Below are 18,449 nucleotides of genomic sequence, written 5' to 3' on the forward strand. Positions count from 1 at the left end.
CCAAGACTAATCCTCAGCCATTTCCTCTTGGCATGGATAGCCTCTCCTCTCTGCTCTATAGTCAGGATAACCTGTTGTCTGGATAACACACTAACCATTACACTGGGACGGGGACTGCAATGGACACTTTGAGGGCCACATTTAAGCATTTTTGCACCAGGCACTAAAACGCACTGTTACTTTCCAATACTTTATTTATAGATTTCCAGTTTAAGGCAAACAGATAACAGTAAATTCAACTTTTTAATTTAATTTTTTACAACCACTGCCCTGCCATCCCAATCGTAAATCAGTGCACTATAAATGTGTTTACTCTATTCTAGAAACAGAAGGTGAACACGTTGCACATGTGCTAAGGAATAGCAGATATCTCCCAGATACGTACGGTCACTTTAATTCAACTCCAACTTATTATTTCAAGCTGATGGCCTTGTCATACCACATTCGGGGCATTTTTACGGACAACCTGAAGGTTATCATTACCTTTACAGACAGGAACAGATTCACGAGGTTACGTGGTTCTATATTTAACTAACAAATGTCAGAATGCTATTGTGTGGATGAATCATTTGAGACACGACATCTTTCCGTTCGAAAGACCAATCATCAGATCATAAAACTAGTGTCACTCCGTTGATATACAGAGGGGTTATTTTTAACAATAATAAAGCACAGTTCATCAGCAGGTGTTAGGTGCTCTTCCAGACAATGAAGTTGGCTGAGCTTATTGAGCGCCTGCATGCTTGTACTCACACACACACAGTAAATCAATAAATAACATGCCAGTCAAGGCCAGCTTATTTTGGACAACAGGGATTGGCCAGCCATCTAGAGCTTTACATACAGCACCCATCAACTCCACAGTTTTTAGCAACATGCATTACATTCCCAAGATGATCCCATTATGGAACTATCTATCAGAGGAGATGGGAGTCAATCTTAACATTGACCATATTTGCCATGAAGGTAAAACTGAAGCAACCCTAGAGACCTGGATTAGAAAACCATTACCCCTCACCTCACCCATCCCTCCCTCCTTCCCTAACCCCTTTTCGGTCCCTTCCTGTGCCCACCCTCTGACCTTTACATGCCAGTTCATGTGAAGTGTATTTGGGACACACTCCTATGCATAACATACATTTGGACTGAAGTAGCTAGCCTACAGTGTATTTCTTTAACAGACTTTCAATTCAGTTGAGGACCCAGTGTCCCAGTCCGACCCCCAAATGGATACAACAGAGAACTCTAGCTAAGAGAGATGTGAAGTAGAATATAGACCATCTGTTTAAAGAGCTGTCTCAAAACGTATTTACTGAAATCCACCGAGAATTCACAGGCGATGAGACTTGTTTCCCTGTGGAATTAAATGTGTTTTGCTTTAATGTGTGTGGTCAGTATTGGATCCTGGCTCGATCGCTGGAATAACATGGTCTGACAGTGGCAGGAATGTTGCGGGTGCCGCTTTCAGCATTAAGTCAAAGCCCAAAGCATGCTAACACCCAGTCCCCCCTACAGAGGACTAGCTTAGCGCCCACTGACTGTCTGTCTCTGTCCAGTCTGGGCCATGAGAAGCAAATCAAACAAATGGAACGAAACAGAATCCATAAACTTTTCTCTCTGGCAGTGCCTGAAATGTATTAGTTCAGCATTTGTGAATGCAAAAAAATATGATATGGTCCCTCTTGCCCAGAGAACACTTATTCCACATCCCCAGTGCCCGGATTTACAAGGGTTATGAAGCAGAGGTCCAGCCTCAGAGCAGGCATTCATGCATGCATGCATCCCCGTAAAGTGTTACCGTCACAGCCAATAGTCTTACCTCCAAACCCCACGGGAAAGAGAGATGGTAAAGTAGTGCTGGGCCGGTCTTATTCTTTGAGATCCAGTAACAAGACAAGTTCAATGAGACTCTTAAGGCTCACATAATACAGCCCTGCCACCACCTCTTATCTCTGATTGGCTAGGGCAGTGAAGTCTATTGTTGGAGCTAGAGGAAGCCTAGTATATATCTCAACCATTAAAGCAGGAACAATGACTTAACCGCGGCTGATCTAATAGAGCTATAGTCATGTAATGTCATACTCACACAGACCGTTAACATTAATTTGGTTCCGAGTTCCAAGATAGGTAGAGGTTAAACTGTCTAAGCAGCCAATGATATAGTGAGTTCAGTGTTAGAAAGAGAAAATAAACTAGACAAATTGGAACAATTTATATCTCTTTATTGCGGTTGTCGAGTCAGCGGTACAAATATTTCAGAACATTTATTCTGTAAGAAACTACCCACTACCATCACAAAGTTTGATCTGAAACTGTAGATAGTGTGCATTGCATAGTTAACTCTACACAATAAATGAGGGTGTTTGAAATAAAAGCAAAAATTACCAAAAATATGAAATAACGGCAATGTAAAATAATGTTATATATTTTGGTCAGACTCCATTGCTTGTAGTTCTAAGGAGTCATGGAATGTGATTGTCAAGGTTTACACAGAACAATCTTTCAATGCCCCTGCTAACCTTTATTTAATACCTATATTAACAAATGTCATGCAAAATGAATTAATGAAAAGTGAAACATATAACCTCAATAATGAAACGGTAAAAAAAAAAAAAAGAAACAGCTGAAGTCATAATGAGTTGGCAAAGTGTAAGGTACAGTTTATTCGGTGCCTGCATTAACAAGGCCTTGAGACCATTGGATGTAAAGGATTTGTGCTGGAAACACGATCTTACATACCACAATGCAACTTTAAGAAAACTCAAAACAAGCGTCAAGCGCAATTGTTGTCCGGAGTCAAAATCCGTCTTCTGTTGACCGACTCAATCCTCTATCATTGTCAACATCTAAAATGTGCACTTTCCCTTCTTTCAGAGTCCTATAGTTAGTACGTGAGATTTGGGCTTAAATGGCAAGGCGGCATACGGCTTAAAACCGATGCCGTCTCAGGGTACAGACACAGTGTATAAATGTGTATCTGGCCTGCTATATTCAGACAACCTCACTGACAAAGCTGAGATCCTTAACCTCCTAAATAGAAGCCATTGGAGCACGTACGTGAATAAGCCCGGCGGCGTGCTTAGTGGCGTGGAATGTTGCGGGTCAGAGAGTCTCTAGGATGAGGATGTAACTCTTAAGTACACCTGCTGCATTATGGGTTGTTTGAAAGTTTAACAAAGTGAATTAGAGATTCAAACAGCAGGTACAAAAGCCACAAAAAACAGCCAATGACAAAACACGTAAAAAAAAACATAAATAAATTGAAACTAGCATAATAAACGTTATAATAGCCGTCTTAATATACAACTTTCCTTTAGTTGCTTTGCACTGCCTTTCATTGCCTCTTGTCAGTTGGTAGTCATGTAATTTTAGAGTACAAAAGCCAAACAAATCTTGAGTATAAAGCTGTAATGGAAGATACAGTATAATATTCATAACGACATGTACTTCTGTGCTAACATATTAACTCAGACCATTGTTGCACTATTGGTAAGTCAAAAAAAGTGAAATAAGCCAAATCTACGGAGTGCTTATAATCTCTCTCCTGAACTGGTGAACATGAATAAAATAGCTATATGTGAAGCTTTGCTTTAAATATAAATACGAAAGAAGTGAGATGGACGACATGGACAGAGCATTGGTGGTAGATGTCTCTCTTTGGAACACGGATATGATTGTGGAACTGGAAACCTCATATAAAAACATTTCTCTACTATATCAAAAGTACACATGTACTGAAGAGCGCATGGGGAAATACAATCTAATCTCAATTATTATTTTTTTCTCCTGCAAGTTTTTGCTTATAACATATAAAACAAATCACCATATCATAAAACATCCAAATTTCACAGCATATTCTTTTGTTTGTTGCGAAAGTAAGTCATAGTAAATCGTTGTGCAAAGGCACTACACTGTCATGGTACGAGATGGTGTCTATTCGTTTAAGTACAGTGCTTATTAAATAGAATCTCCTGTTTCTCTCCATTCCTTGGGGTCCCGCAGGGTGGTGGTCATATTCTTTTGGTATAATACACATAGAAAAGGAAGAGTCTTGGATTGTCTTGGTCCCCACCAGCCTTCAGAAGAAGCTCTTCGTATCATTCGTGTCCCATACCTGCTGAGGGACAGAGACAAGTCTATCAGAGCTACAGTGAAAATCTAAAAGTGAATACTCTAACCTATTTCAGATGGGTTAGACCCACACATCCATCCACCTACCCACACATACTTTTTGTATAAAAAAAAGTATTTATTATTTAACCTTTATTTAACTACTGTATCTATTAGAAAGAGGTGTAGGATGTCTAGTCTAAGGACAAAACCATTATGCCTTTACCCACAGTCAGTCAAATGTAGCTAGCTAAAGAGACCTCTGTCTTGGTAGTAATCTTGATCTGGTGTTAAGTCTGCAGTGTGACTAGAGCCCTCAGGAAAAACAGTCAAGCAGGCCTTTCTGCATGAGACTGGGGTTGTTGCATGCTGTTCGATGTGGTGTCAGATGCCTCTGAGGTCCCTGCCTGCCTACCTGTCTTCACTCCCATTTATATAACTGACGCCTGCCATGTTGTCATTTGCCCTTCTCTCAGCGACAACAAAGAGGGGGAGTGAATACAAGGTGTGTGTCGAGAAACGTCGGATGTGTGCAGTCATTTCAAGCGTCTCGCTCTACTTTAACACATTCAGCATTAAAGTAGAGAGAGACACAGATTATCTGGGGCCGAGATTTTCAGAATGCACTAAATATGGAGCCACACCTCGCCTGAACTGTGAAGTGAGCTTGTTACATTAAGTTTGCCTCTCCGCTGCTAGCCCCTGACAAAATGAGGTGTATGGCGTGATAATCTTCCACCACACGAGCTAGTAGTGTGTCAACCCAACAGCTGTTAATTTGTTCACAGCCTGGAAGGCCCGACCCCAACAATAGAATCCAGGTCGGGTTAAGGAGGGGTGATGCAGGGGGTTGAGGATGGGGGGTGGGGTTGGACAAACGACACATTTCACAGACACGTCCGACATCCCTGGAGGCCAGTTCTCTCTACTGGGACAAAAGAGTCGTGGTGGGCAGGCCACTTTGGAAATAGAACACAATGCGAAAGTGGCATCTGAAAACACCATTGCCAGAGAGCCAAACAGCAAACAGAGATGATTTACAGCTGGCACCAGGTCCCAGGGGCGATGGTGTTATAGGGAAGGAGTTATGGGAGCTGGGGAAGGAAGGGAGGAAGTGCTGCTGGGCCACATGGTCGTCCGTAAATTACAACAGGCTCCTTTCCCTGTCCTTTTTCAGATGGAGCAGTCCCCTTTAACCTCACTGACTCTGGGTGTGTGTTGTCAGTAGAGCAGACTTATGACTATTGTAGATACAAAGACATGCATAGGCCCAAACAAGATGGGCACAGATACACTGTCAGTCAACTTTGACCTCCGCCTAAGGCTTAAAACTATGTTGGTTATGGTAACAGAATGGACTCACCATTGGCAACAGATTTATTCTCCCCTCTACCAGTCACCTGAGAGAAGATAGATGGAGAAAAAAGTCAGAGAGAAAGTCATCCGAGGTAGCAGTCACTTCAACAGTCCATTTAGTCAATGCTGCCATATCCTGAGATGCTGTGTGCACTGGAATCTTTCAATCTCAGGCTGTGGTTCGACCAAATTGATCTCTTCTACATTAATAAGGAAGGGTTGATGTTAATTTGAGTATGATTTCCATTCTTTTTAGGGACTTCAGTTAAGAGGTTTGAGAGAGTGCATATTTAATTTTTATTTTATTTATTTAACTAGGCAAGTCAGCTAAGAACAAATTCTTATTTACAATGACAGCCTAGGAACAGTGGGTTAACTGCCTTGTTCAGGGGCAGAACGACAGATTTTTACCTTGTCAGCTCGGTGATTCGATCTTGCAACCTTTCAGTTACTAGTCCAATGCCCTAACCACTAGGCTACCTGCCTGAACCAAGAAGATTATTCCAGCCAATCAGGGGATTTGGGAAACAACATGAACAGGGTTCACATCCTGCATCTACAAAAAACACACAACCACACTAAGCCTATCCAGTAAAGCCTGGTCGTGGCGGTTAGTGGATGACATCTCCCACAGTTCCCTGCGGTAACACTGTCCTGTCTGTGTCGCAAATGGCATCCTATTCCCTACATTGTGCACTACTTTTGACCAGAGCCATTCCGGATGCAAACACTAATACCCCGCCCGCTTCCATGAACTCATCTCAAGCCCATCAGGCCCCTACGTCCCCTATCCCCTCATACAGCTCTCCTGACATCACCACAATGTGTGGTTAGTTAATAACACAGCTCATAACCGCCAGCGCCCTACCTTCCCCAGCTCCACGCCTGGTTTACGTCAGCTATAACCAGCAGTCTAGTGCCCCTCCAGCTCTATGTGGCTCGCCACAGGATTGGACTGCACTGCTGGCAGGTTGCTATACTCTGTCTGTGTGTTCTTCTATCGGGAGACTGCAGAGCAAGGCCTATTTCACAAGCCTCTCCGCTCCAGGGGCCAAATTTAGAGCCATTCCATAAATAAATATCATTATTGTGTCTTTTATCGGTGAAATATCATCCTCGTAAATAACAGAGGCCACATGGTGGGGTTGTGGCCAACACTGTGGTCATTGGAGCGCCATGGGGTCCTGTATTATGAGGGTCACAGTAGAGGTTGGAGATAGCTGTCCTTACAATTGCCTGTTCAGAATGTGGTTAAAAGGACCCACACATACAGTAGCAAGGATTGGTTCTGCTAGCAAGGCCAAGTGTATGTATTATGTGTAAAATGAAGTGTACTTCTACAACAACATGAATTTGAAATATAGAGCAAAGTAGAAAGGACTATACAGGAAGCATGGGTGCTGCTGTGTCAAGAGGGGCATAGAAATGAGAGTCAGGAAAAAAATATAGAACAGCCATTTTGTGAAAGGCACTTGAGGCTCTAATTACCCATAGAATAGCAATAGCACAATACATGGCCCTTAACAGTGACTTCTATTTACAGTGCAGCTGGTTCCAGATCTGTTTGTGCTGCCTTGCCAACTCCTATGGTCATTGCTACAAACAGATCTGGGACCAGGCCATTTTTACCAATAAAAGAGAAGAAGACCTGACATCGTAGTAGACAGGTCAGTCCAGTGATAATATCAGTGCAGTGAAGTTGACATCTTTAAAACATCTTTACCTCTCCAGGGTTTCCAGACTAGTTAACGGTGAAGTCAACTAGCTAAGAGAGCTCTTCTTCAGAGCTCTTCAAACAAAAACAAGACAAAGCAACAAGCCGTTGTTATCCCCCTAGCTGGCAAATGTACATCATATGATATTATTAACTAACAGATGAATACTACAGGGCCTCAAAACATTCCCCAGGTAAACTTGTACGTGTACTGTTGTTGTGTGACATCATGTGAATGTACTGTAGAGTATACCGTATTGTGTCCCAATTGGCACCTTACACCCTATGTAGTGCACTACTTTAGACCAAGGCCCATAGGGCTGTAGTAAAATAAAAAAATATGCTCTGTGTAGGGAGTAGGGTGCCATTTGGGACACAGTTGTGTGAGAAAGTATGATGGTACAAATTCCAGTAATGTTTGGGATCTTTGCTAAGTTTTTGCATATCTGTAACGATACTGAACAAAAATATAAACGCAACAAGCAAGAATTTCAAAGATTTTACTGAGTTACACTTCATATGAGGAAATCAGTCAATTTAAATAAATACTTTTAAATAATACTTTAAAAGGGCCTCAGGATCTCGTCACGGTATTTCCGTGCATTCAAATTGCCATCGATAAAATGCAATTGTGTTAGTCGTCCGTAGCTTAAGCCTGCCCTCACCATAACCCCACCGCCCCCATGGGGCACTCTGTTCACAACGTTGACATCAGCAAACCGCTCACCCACACAATGCCATACACGTGGTCTGCGGTTGTGAGGCCAGTTGGACATACTGCCAAATTCTCTAAAATGACATTGGAGGCGGCTTCTCTGGTAACAGCTCTGGTGGGCATTCCAAATGTATGCTCCCTCAAAACTTGAGACATCTGTGGCAATGTGTTGTGTGACAAAACATTTTAGAGTGGCCTTTTATTGTCCCCAGCACAAGGGTCACCTGTGTAAATGATAATGCTGTTTAATCAGCTTCTTGATATGCCACATCTGTCAGGTGGATGGATTATCTTGGCAAAGGAGAAACGCTCGCTAGCAGCGATGTAAACAAATTTGGGAGATAACATTTGAGAGAAATACGCTTTTTGTTGCTATGAAACATTTCTGGGATGTTTTATTTCAGCTCATGAAACATGGGACCAACACTTTACATGTTGCGTTAATATTTTTGTCCAGTGTACATTCTTCATGGCATTAGCCATGGTCTAAACTCAGGTATGTGTGTTTATGTATGTGTGTTTATGTATGCATGTGTGTGTGTTTGTGTGTGAGTGTACAAAAGGGTTCTTCGGCTGTCCCCATAGACAAACCCTTTCCAAAACCCCAAAAATTTCTATCTGGAACCAAATAGGTCCTACCTGGAATTAAAAAGGGTTCTTCAAAGGGTTCTCCTATGGGAACAGCTGAAGAACCCTTTTAGGTTCTAGATAGCACCTTTTTTTCTAAGAGTGTTTGTGTGTGTGTACTATGAAGAGTTCAGGTGGGCCAGGTTACCTTGGCTGGGGAGGATCCCTTGTTTTCCCACAGACTTCTCTTGTTAGTCACATCTCCTGGCTTCAGATCCTGCGGAGAGACGGGAGGGGTGGAAAAAGGGAGGGGAGGTACATCAGTGTCTGTAGTCCTCTTCAACTCATATTCAAGACACACAATTTCAACAATGGCTGCAGTATTTGAGTTGAGGAAACAGAAATACGTCAACAGTTGGGTTGTATTACTTTACAATACCTGAGGTGCTGAGAAAAGGGATGAGAGGAGGCAGAAAGAGAAGTCCAGCAGGAAGAAGAAGGGAAGACAGAGAGAAGGACTACCAGCAGGCAGAGAGGTGCTGAGCTTGGAGAGGAAATGAGAAACAGTCAGATTGAAGAATGGAAGAAGCTTCTAAAAGGAAAGAAGACAGAAGAAAAGAAGGACAGTCACAGTAAATATGATTTCAAAAATGCAATTCTGTTATGCTCCGTTTAACCACAAGAGGGAGACAAGTAGATGTTGCAGTCATTTCAAGACATCATTTGTCAGCAGGCAGAGGCACAGACCAGAGCAAACATTCCCAGAGAGCAAGTCAGTCACCCATATCAGAATTTATATCGGAGAGCGATCATGATTCATCAATCAAGTCTTTTACGTAAATTATTTAAGTGACAGTCACTTTTAATGTCCGTGCAAAACTACAGGGGTTCATAGTGGTTTAAAAAGCTACACATCAAAGGTCGGCAGCAGGTATCACGTTACCGACCGTATAACCAGCCACACCACACCACTCACAACGCCCTGACCTTCTGCACTACTTCTTCTCAACGCCACGTCACCACGGCAACGGCCCTCTAGCGGCCACATGGTGTATCACTACGCCGCCATGACCTATGACTCCTACAGTGGTTATGGCAGTGGCTACTGTATGTACATTTGCATTCATATCTAGTGCTGCCCTCGCACTGTGCACCTATTCGAAAACAGGTCTGGGTGCAGCCTGAGCGTCTTAAAATAAGCACTGTCTGAAGTTGAAATGTAGTCCAGGAGTGGACTACAGCGATTAAGGGACTGGAGTGCATTCAAAATGGCACCCTTATTCCATGCACTATTTTTGATCAGAGCCTTATGGAGTACTCTATACGAGCTTTTCCATTGAGACTTATACCCCCACACCAGCGGGACACTAGTGATTTATGTTAATGTCAGCTCTGGCGTTATCATCAGTGTGACACTACATTTAAGTCCTTTAGCAGACACTCTTATCCAGAGCGACTTACAGAAGCAATTAGGGTTAAGTTCCTTGTTCAAGGGAACATCAACAGATTTTTCACCTAGTCAGCTCAGGGATTCAGACCAGTGGCATTTTGGTTACTGGCCCGACACTCTTGACCACTAGGCTACCTGCCGCCTAAAGACTTGGCGAGCAGAATCAACGACCTTTGCATCATTCAAGACTGTTGCTTTGTGAGAAGGTGTTAAAGTTCACGGTTAAGAATTGGTATGTAACTGTCAGCTGAAAAGTACCCAGGGTATTGGCTCCTAATTAAAGCAGGTCCACCATATCCATGACTCAGTGAGACATGGGTACCGGGCCCGCGTAGATGGAAACAGAAAAGCCTGAGCCTTTAGGGTAAAATAATGGGATAAATGCGGAATATGGGCCCTGGTCAAAAGTAGTGCACTACGTAGGGAATAGGGTGCCATTTGAGATTAATCACTGGTATGTTGGAATGCCTCCATGCAGCCCAGCATGGGAAGCAGCCTGTCTGACTAAATCCCTAAGTCCTTCTGATAACCTGCATGTGATCCATGGTAGGAACCATGCCACAGTTCATATTAAAACTAATACATACTCCGACAATATGTGATATGTGCTTTTACAACACAAATAAATGACTGCTATTAAGTGCTATGTGTTTTTCCCTTCATGACTTCATGGTTATAACTCAACAGCTCATCCACTTTGCTATGATTTATATTTCAAATTCCCTAGGTGACGCTAGACTATTTTCTCCCAACACGGCACATCATCCTACTACCGCTTACTACCATTATTTGCAGGCAATTATTAATACATGTACAAAAAACACATGGTAGCTAACAGCGCTTGTCAAAACTATTAGTAAATACTGTATACACTGAGTGTACAAAACATTAAGGACACCTTCCTAATATTGAGTTGCACCGCCCCTTTTTTGCCCTCAGAACAGCCTCAATTCATCGGGGCATGGACTCTACAAGGTGTCGAAAGCGTTCCACATGGATGCTGGCCCATGTCGACTCCAACGCTTCCCACAGTTGTGTCAAATGAGCTTAAGTCTCTGGTCTGATGAATACTCACTTATACTACAGCTCAAGTGCAGGAGCAACACCGAGATGGGGCCGCACATATAGTATGTTCCCTAATGAGTGTCTGTTCGCTGTCTCCCTTGACAAAGACGTCGTTCATCTCAATAAAGGATTAGATAAAGAAGTGCAAAGAGGACAAAAGCACTGTACAGTAAGTGGTTGTCGTGGAGACGACCTACCGCGGGCCTTCCCCCCGGCGTTTTGCTCTCGGGGGTTTTATTCAGCCAGTCGTTGATGCGGCCCGCCACACCTATCTTCATCCCAGCTGCTTCCTGTGTGGAGAGGGGAAACAGAAAAAAAAGACACGGACAAAGTTCAACTCCAGCAGAACGCCCTGGGCAGCTCGTCATCGAGGATGAACAGGAAGTGGCAGTGAAACGAGCCCCTTCCTCTCTCTCAGCCCCCGGTCCTGACTTCCTCCCAAACCGCTCCCAAATGGAGTTCCAGATTCCCTGTTGTTTCCCAGTCCCCACCTTGTACGTGCCCCCGCCACCCCCGGGTGAGTTGAACACGTTGCCTTTCTCCCACATGGTCTTAATGTTACGTATCCCATCTGTCACCATTGGCAGGTCCACGGCACCGGAGCGTGGGGACCGCATATCCTTGTTCTGTATAGGGAGAGAGAGGGAGGGAGAGAGAGAGAGAAGGGAATGGGAGACTATGTTAGTGTTGGATTCAGAGTGGGGAATGATCCATGTCGGCAAAAGAGAGAAGAGAAATGTCTTATTTTGTGTTTTTATATCTGGTACTCTATTTGTGACTTGTTTAAAATGGCTTTGAGAAAGGAGCCATACAGAGTAGGCTTATAAATAAAACATATTGTAGTATAGTATCATTACCATTATCTAATGCATGTACTGTAGCTTTTAGATCCAGAGCAGTATTGAAATAGACTCTATGTGCTAGATATGGTAATCAGCGATGGTAACAGTTATACAGTCCCAGTCAACACAAGATGTCTTTCCAACATTTTTCTCATATTGTTCTCATAGGGCTCATTGGTAACAGTAGGTCTAGTCAGGTGATTTGTGTTGATGTGTAACCGCTGACCTGCGCAACAGAGGTGTACTGCTCCAGTCTGTTGTCAATCTTAGAGACGACAGGAGAGTGAGACGTCTTCACCGCACTGCTCAGAACATACAACAGAATTAGCCAAAGGGTCATTGTATTACTGAACCGTATGACTTCACACTGAAAGCACCGGTTGTGAATCAAACAATTAATGGAAATGACTGTTCACCTTTTCTGTGCCGACTTGTTCAGAAACTCTGCCCTTTCACCAATCTGTAGACAGATCAGTGAATTATGCATCCACCATTTATTAGGCAGTAGCCACACACAAACACACACAAACACACACACACACACCACACAACTCCCAAATACACACAGTACTCCCACATCCCACACACCATCCAAACCCAACAGCACCCTCTCCTCCTTTCTCCTGTTCTACCTTTCCCTTTTTTAGCAGACCCATTACATCCCTGTTTAGACTGGGTTTTTCCTAGCCCAGCGAGACACAATGTGACTGACTGTTCTGTTCTCCACAGCACTAGCTACAGCTACTGTCACCCAGCCAGGAAAAGCAGAGAGCAGAGCAGCACAGGCCTTTTTCAGGCCCTGCGCTGTGGGAACCTCGCTCAGACTGCTGTTTATGATATACGACAACAGGGCTAAGAGGGGGGGGGGGAAAGCGTTCCTGAAAAAAAAAAAAAAAGCCATCCATCCCTGCTCCCTCTAAAAAAAAAATATAAAAAAGGACCCTGCTTGGTCTCTAGCTCGGCTCTGCTACCGAAATGTGGGTGTTCCTAAAATACTCCTCTCGACAGGAAATACACCATTCTCAGGCTGCAGCAGCACATTTTAAAAGAGCTTTCCTTTCCATCCTCCGAGTCTGACGTTCTTGAAGGGAGCAGCTCTCTTTATCTATAGCGAACTGTGTCGACTCCCATCTGCAGCTTCTGGAACGTTAATGTCACTACTCTGGAATAGTGCAAGAGGACCGGAGAGTGTCCTGCTGTGTCTTCGTTACACTGGAACTACAGGAAATGTCGCCACAGCTACGGTATCGTGACTTGAACTACAGGGACAACACACTGGAGGAATCAACTCAAATAAATCAAACTACTATTAAAATGACTAGTGTGTAAGTCAATCAAACAAAAAAAAGGTGCACAACTCACTCCACTGCAGAAAAAAATTATGTTAACACACACACTGGAATGAGTATAACCTCACAACAATGCATCACACACGCATTAGCTATGAGTAGAACAACGTTGCCCATAGACACCGATCTAGGGTCTGGGTTTACGTTCCTCCCTCCTAATGGTTCAGGTTTAGATATGGGGAAGGGTAATCTGATCCTAGATCTGTAACCTATGGGCAACTTCTACCATCAGCTGTACCTACAGTGAACATGATGACAAAGTAAAGCTGCGGAGAGGAATGGAAGGATGTTAACATTTACCAACAGACCAGACAACAAACGACAACAAATGGAAATAGATTATTACCTCAAAAACGATTAAAAAACCACTAAAACACAAAGTAAGACTACTTCAGGGCAGGTTTCAGTGAGTCCAGCCTGTGAGATGGATATTTGCTAAACTTTGGAGTAATTAGATTTTCTCCATTGGCAGAATAGTGAAAACCCCCATGGACATTCACTGCATGGGAGTTTATTTCCGCAACACTGGAGCGTTTATTCACATAAGTTGATTAAACACACTACTCCATGACAAATATTATCTTTATGGTGATAAATTGTGGCGTTTCCAGTTTCCATGCCTTGTACGCAGTAGCAAGACAACAGACAAACCCACACAGACAGAAGACAACAGAACAGAGACACTTTATTGTCAACAACAATGACGCCATAACGTTCCCAGTAAAACTGTCCTGTTACCTAGAATGAGGTGAATTAAGATAAGGTAGAGATTATGCCACGAAAGAGACTAAGAAGTACAAGCTATTATATGGGAGCCAACTGTTACATCTTGAGTAGATTTAAGGATCCCTGCAGTGTACTTGCTAGATTGATGACATGGTTAAAGCTATGTGACAGTATTCGAACATGGTCATAGACAGACAACACAGAGGGAGGTGACTGAGAGGTCAAAGGTCAGAAGTTGTTGACTGACCTTGAGGGAGGATCCTCTGGGGCTGAAGCATTTGAAGGGTTTGGCCTCTCCGTCGACGGTCTCCGCCCCCATCTGCTGTCTCTTCTCGGCCGCCTCCGCCCTCCTCCTCTCTATCTCCTCCTTCATCCTCCTCTTCTCCTCCTGAGAGATGCGGAACACAGCAGAACGCTCAGTTATTAAACGGTCACACACGCACAACCAGGAATGTACGCACGCAAACGATAACTAAGAGCGGGTATCTTCCTCTAAAGTGAACTTTGGCCTAGTCTATAGATCAAAGCACCACTCCTCTAGTGAAAATACTTCTTTACAGTTTGTTACTGTATTACCGTCTGCTCTTATTGCTACTGTACAGTAGGGAAACACTATTTATATTTGATGTCCAGGCCTCTATTTGATGTCCACCTATATCCAGGCCTCTATTTGGATGTCCACCTATATCCAGGCCTCTATTTGGATGTCCACCTATATCCAGGCCTCTATTTGGATGTCCACCTATATCCAGGCCTCTATTTGGATGTCCACCTATATCCAGGCCTCTATTTGGATGTCCACCTATATCCAGGCTTCTATTTGATGTCCACCTATATCCAGGCTTCTCCCACCCTGACACAAAACAGTCTCTTACACACCACAACATGAGACGACCCCATGTTCAAAGCCAAGCACAGCACAGAGACCTGTCTGGAAATGACAGAAGCTGTGTCTGAAACGGCATTCCTATTCCCTATATAGTGCACTGCTTTTGACCAGAGCCGTATCCGCAGAGCCCTGATCGAAATGGGTCCACTTGATAGGGATACGGTGCCATTTGAGATGGAGCCAGAGAAACCTGTCTGGATAAGACAGTACAGTACAGTAGACTAGGTAATTGGACCGTGAATGGTGCAGTGTCAAGTGCAAGTATGAACAGGCAAATTATGGACTGACTATCATAGCTTAGATATGTTAGGGTGAAGTCATATAGCAGGGGAAGAAGAATGATGGCCTATAAATGAATTATTATTGGGGATTCAAATAGGAGTGCACTGATAAGGATGCAGTATAGTGAGATCATGTCATGGTGAAGCAGGCAGGAATATGACGTATAGCTGTTATCTTCAACAGGTGTTATGACTAAATCAACTGAACAGTCTTGAGATGAGGAGAGGGAGAGACAGAGACAGAGACAGACAGACAGAGACAGACAGAGAGAGAGAGAGAGAGAGCAGAACAGTGAAGGAGAGCGGCACAGAGAGAGAGAGAGAGAGAAAGAGTGACATCGCTGCTAAAGAGACACTCCCCTTGTCCACTTCAAACCCTACCTCCTCTCTGTCCTTCTTCTCGGCCTCCTCCTGTTTCTTCTGTCTCTCCTCCTCTTCTATGATCTTCCTCCTCTCCTCCCTCTTCTTCTTCAGCTCCTCCAGCTCCTGCTCAGCCCCCTGCTGCTTCTGTCTCATCCTCTCAAACTCCTCGCTCTCCGCGTCGTCACGGCGGCGCTTCAGCTCCTCCAGCTTACGCTCCGCCTCCAGGCGCGCCGCGTCGTCCTGCTCCTCCGCCCCCGCCGCCGGGGAGTGCCCGCTGCCGCGGCTACGGGTCGCGCACAGGACGACAGGTTAGTGTCGTCACACAGGTAGGAAGACAGCCACTCGCACAAGCATACAAATGCACACGTACACACACACACACACACAAAGACTCAGCCTAGCGCTGTCTAAGGTAACAGTGTGTCTAAGGTTTCACTCTAGTGCTTCCCTCTGGGGAGCTAGGATTACATGACCCGTGTCAAACACAGCAGTTCTGCTCTAGAAACAAACCATGCTAAACAACAGTATGTTTGTGTGCGCTGGGATAAATATGCCTTTCAATTACCTTACAGACACCTTGGGCAATACTCTCCCACCGCTCCCCCCCCCATATTTTGAATCATGACCAATGTAAAGCGAAGACCACAGAGTGCGTGTGTGTTTGTATGTGTGTGTACGCATAACGTTGCGTGTAGCATTAAACCATTAGAGCACGTATGTCTCTGGCTCCTACCTCAGGGTCCTTTCTGTTTTTTTGTGTTTTGGAGGAGCCTCCTCGTGCAGACCTCCATTCTGCTTTTCATTCACCTGCAGGCACAGAACACACCCTGAGCACACTGAACTCTGGGAATGAAGGAGTGCTTGTGTCTGTGCGTGGGTGCTTCTATGTGACATCACACCATTCCAACCAGGACCAGTGACTCCACTCTGTGACCCTGGCTTTGTCCAAAATGACACCCTGTCCCCCACTGGACTACTTCTGGCCCAAGTCTTCAAAGTAGTGCACTATGTAGGGAATAGGGTGTCATTTGGGACACACTTCTGAGAGAAAAACAGAGGGTTGCGGAAAGTGAGTAGACATGACAAACAGATGCAAAACACGGGTTTCACACACAACCTCTTCCCCACTGTGGCAAACATGCAGCTGAACACACAGTGACCATATTGTGACCACTCAGTGGATGGCATGGCATTAAACCATATTAAGAGATAATCACACGACTGTGACCACAACCACACCTTATAAGGTGCAGCTCTGTTACCGTGGATGCAAAACCACACTGTGACCACACTTAGCGTCTAGAGAACTTCAATGTCTGGGAAATATTCATTTAGGCTACGCCGCTACTCTGCTTCATTGACAAAGACACGAGGAGCTGTCTTTAGAGTTATTATACAGTATGATTTCTGATCATTATTTCGGAGACATTTGAGTTATCCAGAGATGTTCATGCTTCCATTTCACACCTCTATGTTAAAGTCTCACCACATCCAAGCCGTTCTGGATGGTTGACATCCCACAGTCTTCCTCAGTCTCATTGTTCAGTGTCACTGTCGTTCCCTCTACCTCTAACTGATCTGGTTCCTCTACCTTATCACTTAATTCAGCATCTTCTTCAACCTCTGCCTCTGAGTTGACTGATTCCTTAACCTCATTTAAAACCACCGCTTGTTCTCCTGCATCTTCCTATGAGAAGGAATGGGAGTGTCACGTTTTGAGCAAACTCAGATAAACGATCAGCAAACTCCAGCCACCAAGCCAATCAATATATCCATGGTCATACCTCGTTTCTAGCTTTTTCGTCAATGGATTCCTATGGATAAATGAGGTACATTTTATGAATGAAAACATGCTGACGGAAAATGAAATGAAAACGGACAGAAAAGTATAAAATAAGAATAGACTGACCTGTTCTCTCATATAGGATCGTCTCGGTTTCTCCTCCACCACCTCTTCCTCCTCTTCTTCCTCTCCCTGCTCAGCCTCTTCCTCCTCTGGAGCAGCCTCCCCCTCCTCCTCCTTCTTCTCATTCTTTCGGCAGTTCCGCTCTTCCACCTCTTCTTCGTTGTCTTGGTAACGGCCACTGCGGCCGACGGACCTCTCATCCACACTATTCTCCCCGCTGCCGTGGTTACCGGCATTGCCGGGGTTCTGATCATTCTCTCGCTCCAGAGCTTCCATCATTCTTTTCTGCCTGCGCTCCTCTCGTTTGGCCATGCGCTCCAGCAGGGCCTGCTCATCATCGTCTCCTCCACCCGAGGAGGTCACAGAGGAGGAGGACACCGACACAGTCTCGGTCACACTGAGAGAGCGAGAAAGAGAGAGAGAGACATGCCACAGTCAGTTACACAGTCAATAAATATCACACTGAGGGACAAAAACAGTAAACCACTGAATTCACTATGTGGTCACTGCTTCTGAAGTTAAACTACCCCTCTCTGCTGAACATTCCCCAAGATCAGGGCACCACGACACAGTCAATATGGATTTCTACTCGGCTCATATGGACATCAACAACAGGGGCAATAGCATTTCAGCTCCATTTCCAGTTGACACGTCTAATCAATTTACCTCACTGAGTCTTCTGGCTTCCTAGCTTGAGGTTGTTCTTTTATCCACATGTTAGGTCCAACAGCGTAACTTAGGCCTACACGAAAGTCCATGGCTGCTTTTCTCTCCCAGAAACGTATCCAGTCCACATTGCACTAGAGACTAGCTACCTCCTTTGCCCAGCCCCATAGCATGCTGACAGGGCATCCATACGACACAGTACGTGGGTCTGCATCCAACCCTCCAACCACCTCACACATACCGACAGAGTTGAATACAGGCTGACAACACCGTTTGGCAGATGTTAGCACAGAACCCAACACAATCAACAACGGGCCGGGTTACGTCTGATCACAGGTCGAGACAATCCCTGACTTGTTCAATACCCACAGGATATGGCTGTGACCTCACAGAGAGAAACCATTCTCCACTACAACAGTGCTTCTGTACTGGTGGATGTCAGAGCAGCCC

General features: G+C 44.5%; 1 protein-coding gene across 6 annotated transcripts in view; it reads right to left on the minus strand.

Annotated features, from left to right (window-relative positions):
• Positions 1-2,205: 2,205 nt before the first annotated feature.
• LOC120031893 (non-muscle caldesmon-like) overlaps positions 2,206-18,449 on the minus strand; it is a 52,223-nt gene continuing 35,979 nt past the window's right edge. For 3 of the 6 annotated variants that reach the window (XM_038977716.1, XM_038977715.1, XM_038977714.1), the window contains 11 exons: positions 17,337-17,730; positions 16,161-16,234; positions 15,446-15,710; positions 14,142-14,282; positions 12,236-12,279; positions 12,046-12,121; positions 11,469-11,603; positions 11,175-11,267; positions 8,671-8,739; positions 5,474-5,510; positions 2,206-4,117 (listed from right to left, as the gene is read on the minus strand). In XM_038977716.1, the coding sequence (XP_038833644.1) occupies positions 4,098-4,117; positions 5,474-5,510; positions 8,671-8,739; positions 11,175-11,267; positions 11,469-11,603; positions 12,046-12,121; positions 12,236-12,279; positions 14,142-14,282; positions 15,446-15,710; positions 16,161-16,234; positions 17,337-17,730 (1,348 nt within the window). In that variant the 3' untranslated portion in view covers positions 2,206-4,097. Of the gene's footprint in view, positions 4,118-5,473; positions 5,511-7,189; positions 7,256-8,670; positions 8,740-11,174; positions 11,268-11,468; positions 11,604-12,045; positions 12,122-12,235; positions 12,280-14,141; positions 14,283-15,445; positions 15,711-16,160; positions 16,235-17,336; positions 17,731-18,449 lie in introns of all 6 variants that reach the window. The other 3 variants (XR_005473767.1, XR_005473768.1, XM_038977717.1) reach the window with 3 other exon arrangements.

Source organism: Salvelinus namaycush, chromosome 38, assembly GCF_016432855.1.
Source record: "Salvelinus namaycush isolate Seneca chromosome 38, SaNama_1.0, whole genome shotgun sequence".
Lineage (NCBI taxonomy): Eukaryota > Metazoa > Chordata > Actinopteri > Salmoniformes > Salmonidae > Salvelinus > Salvelinus namaycush.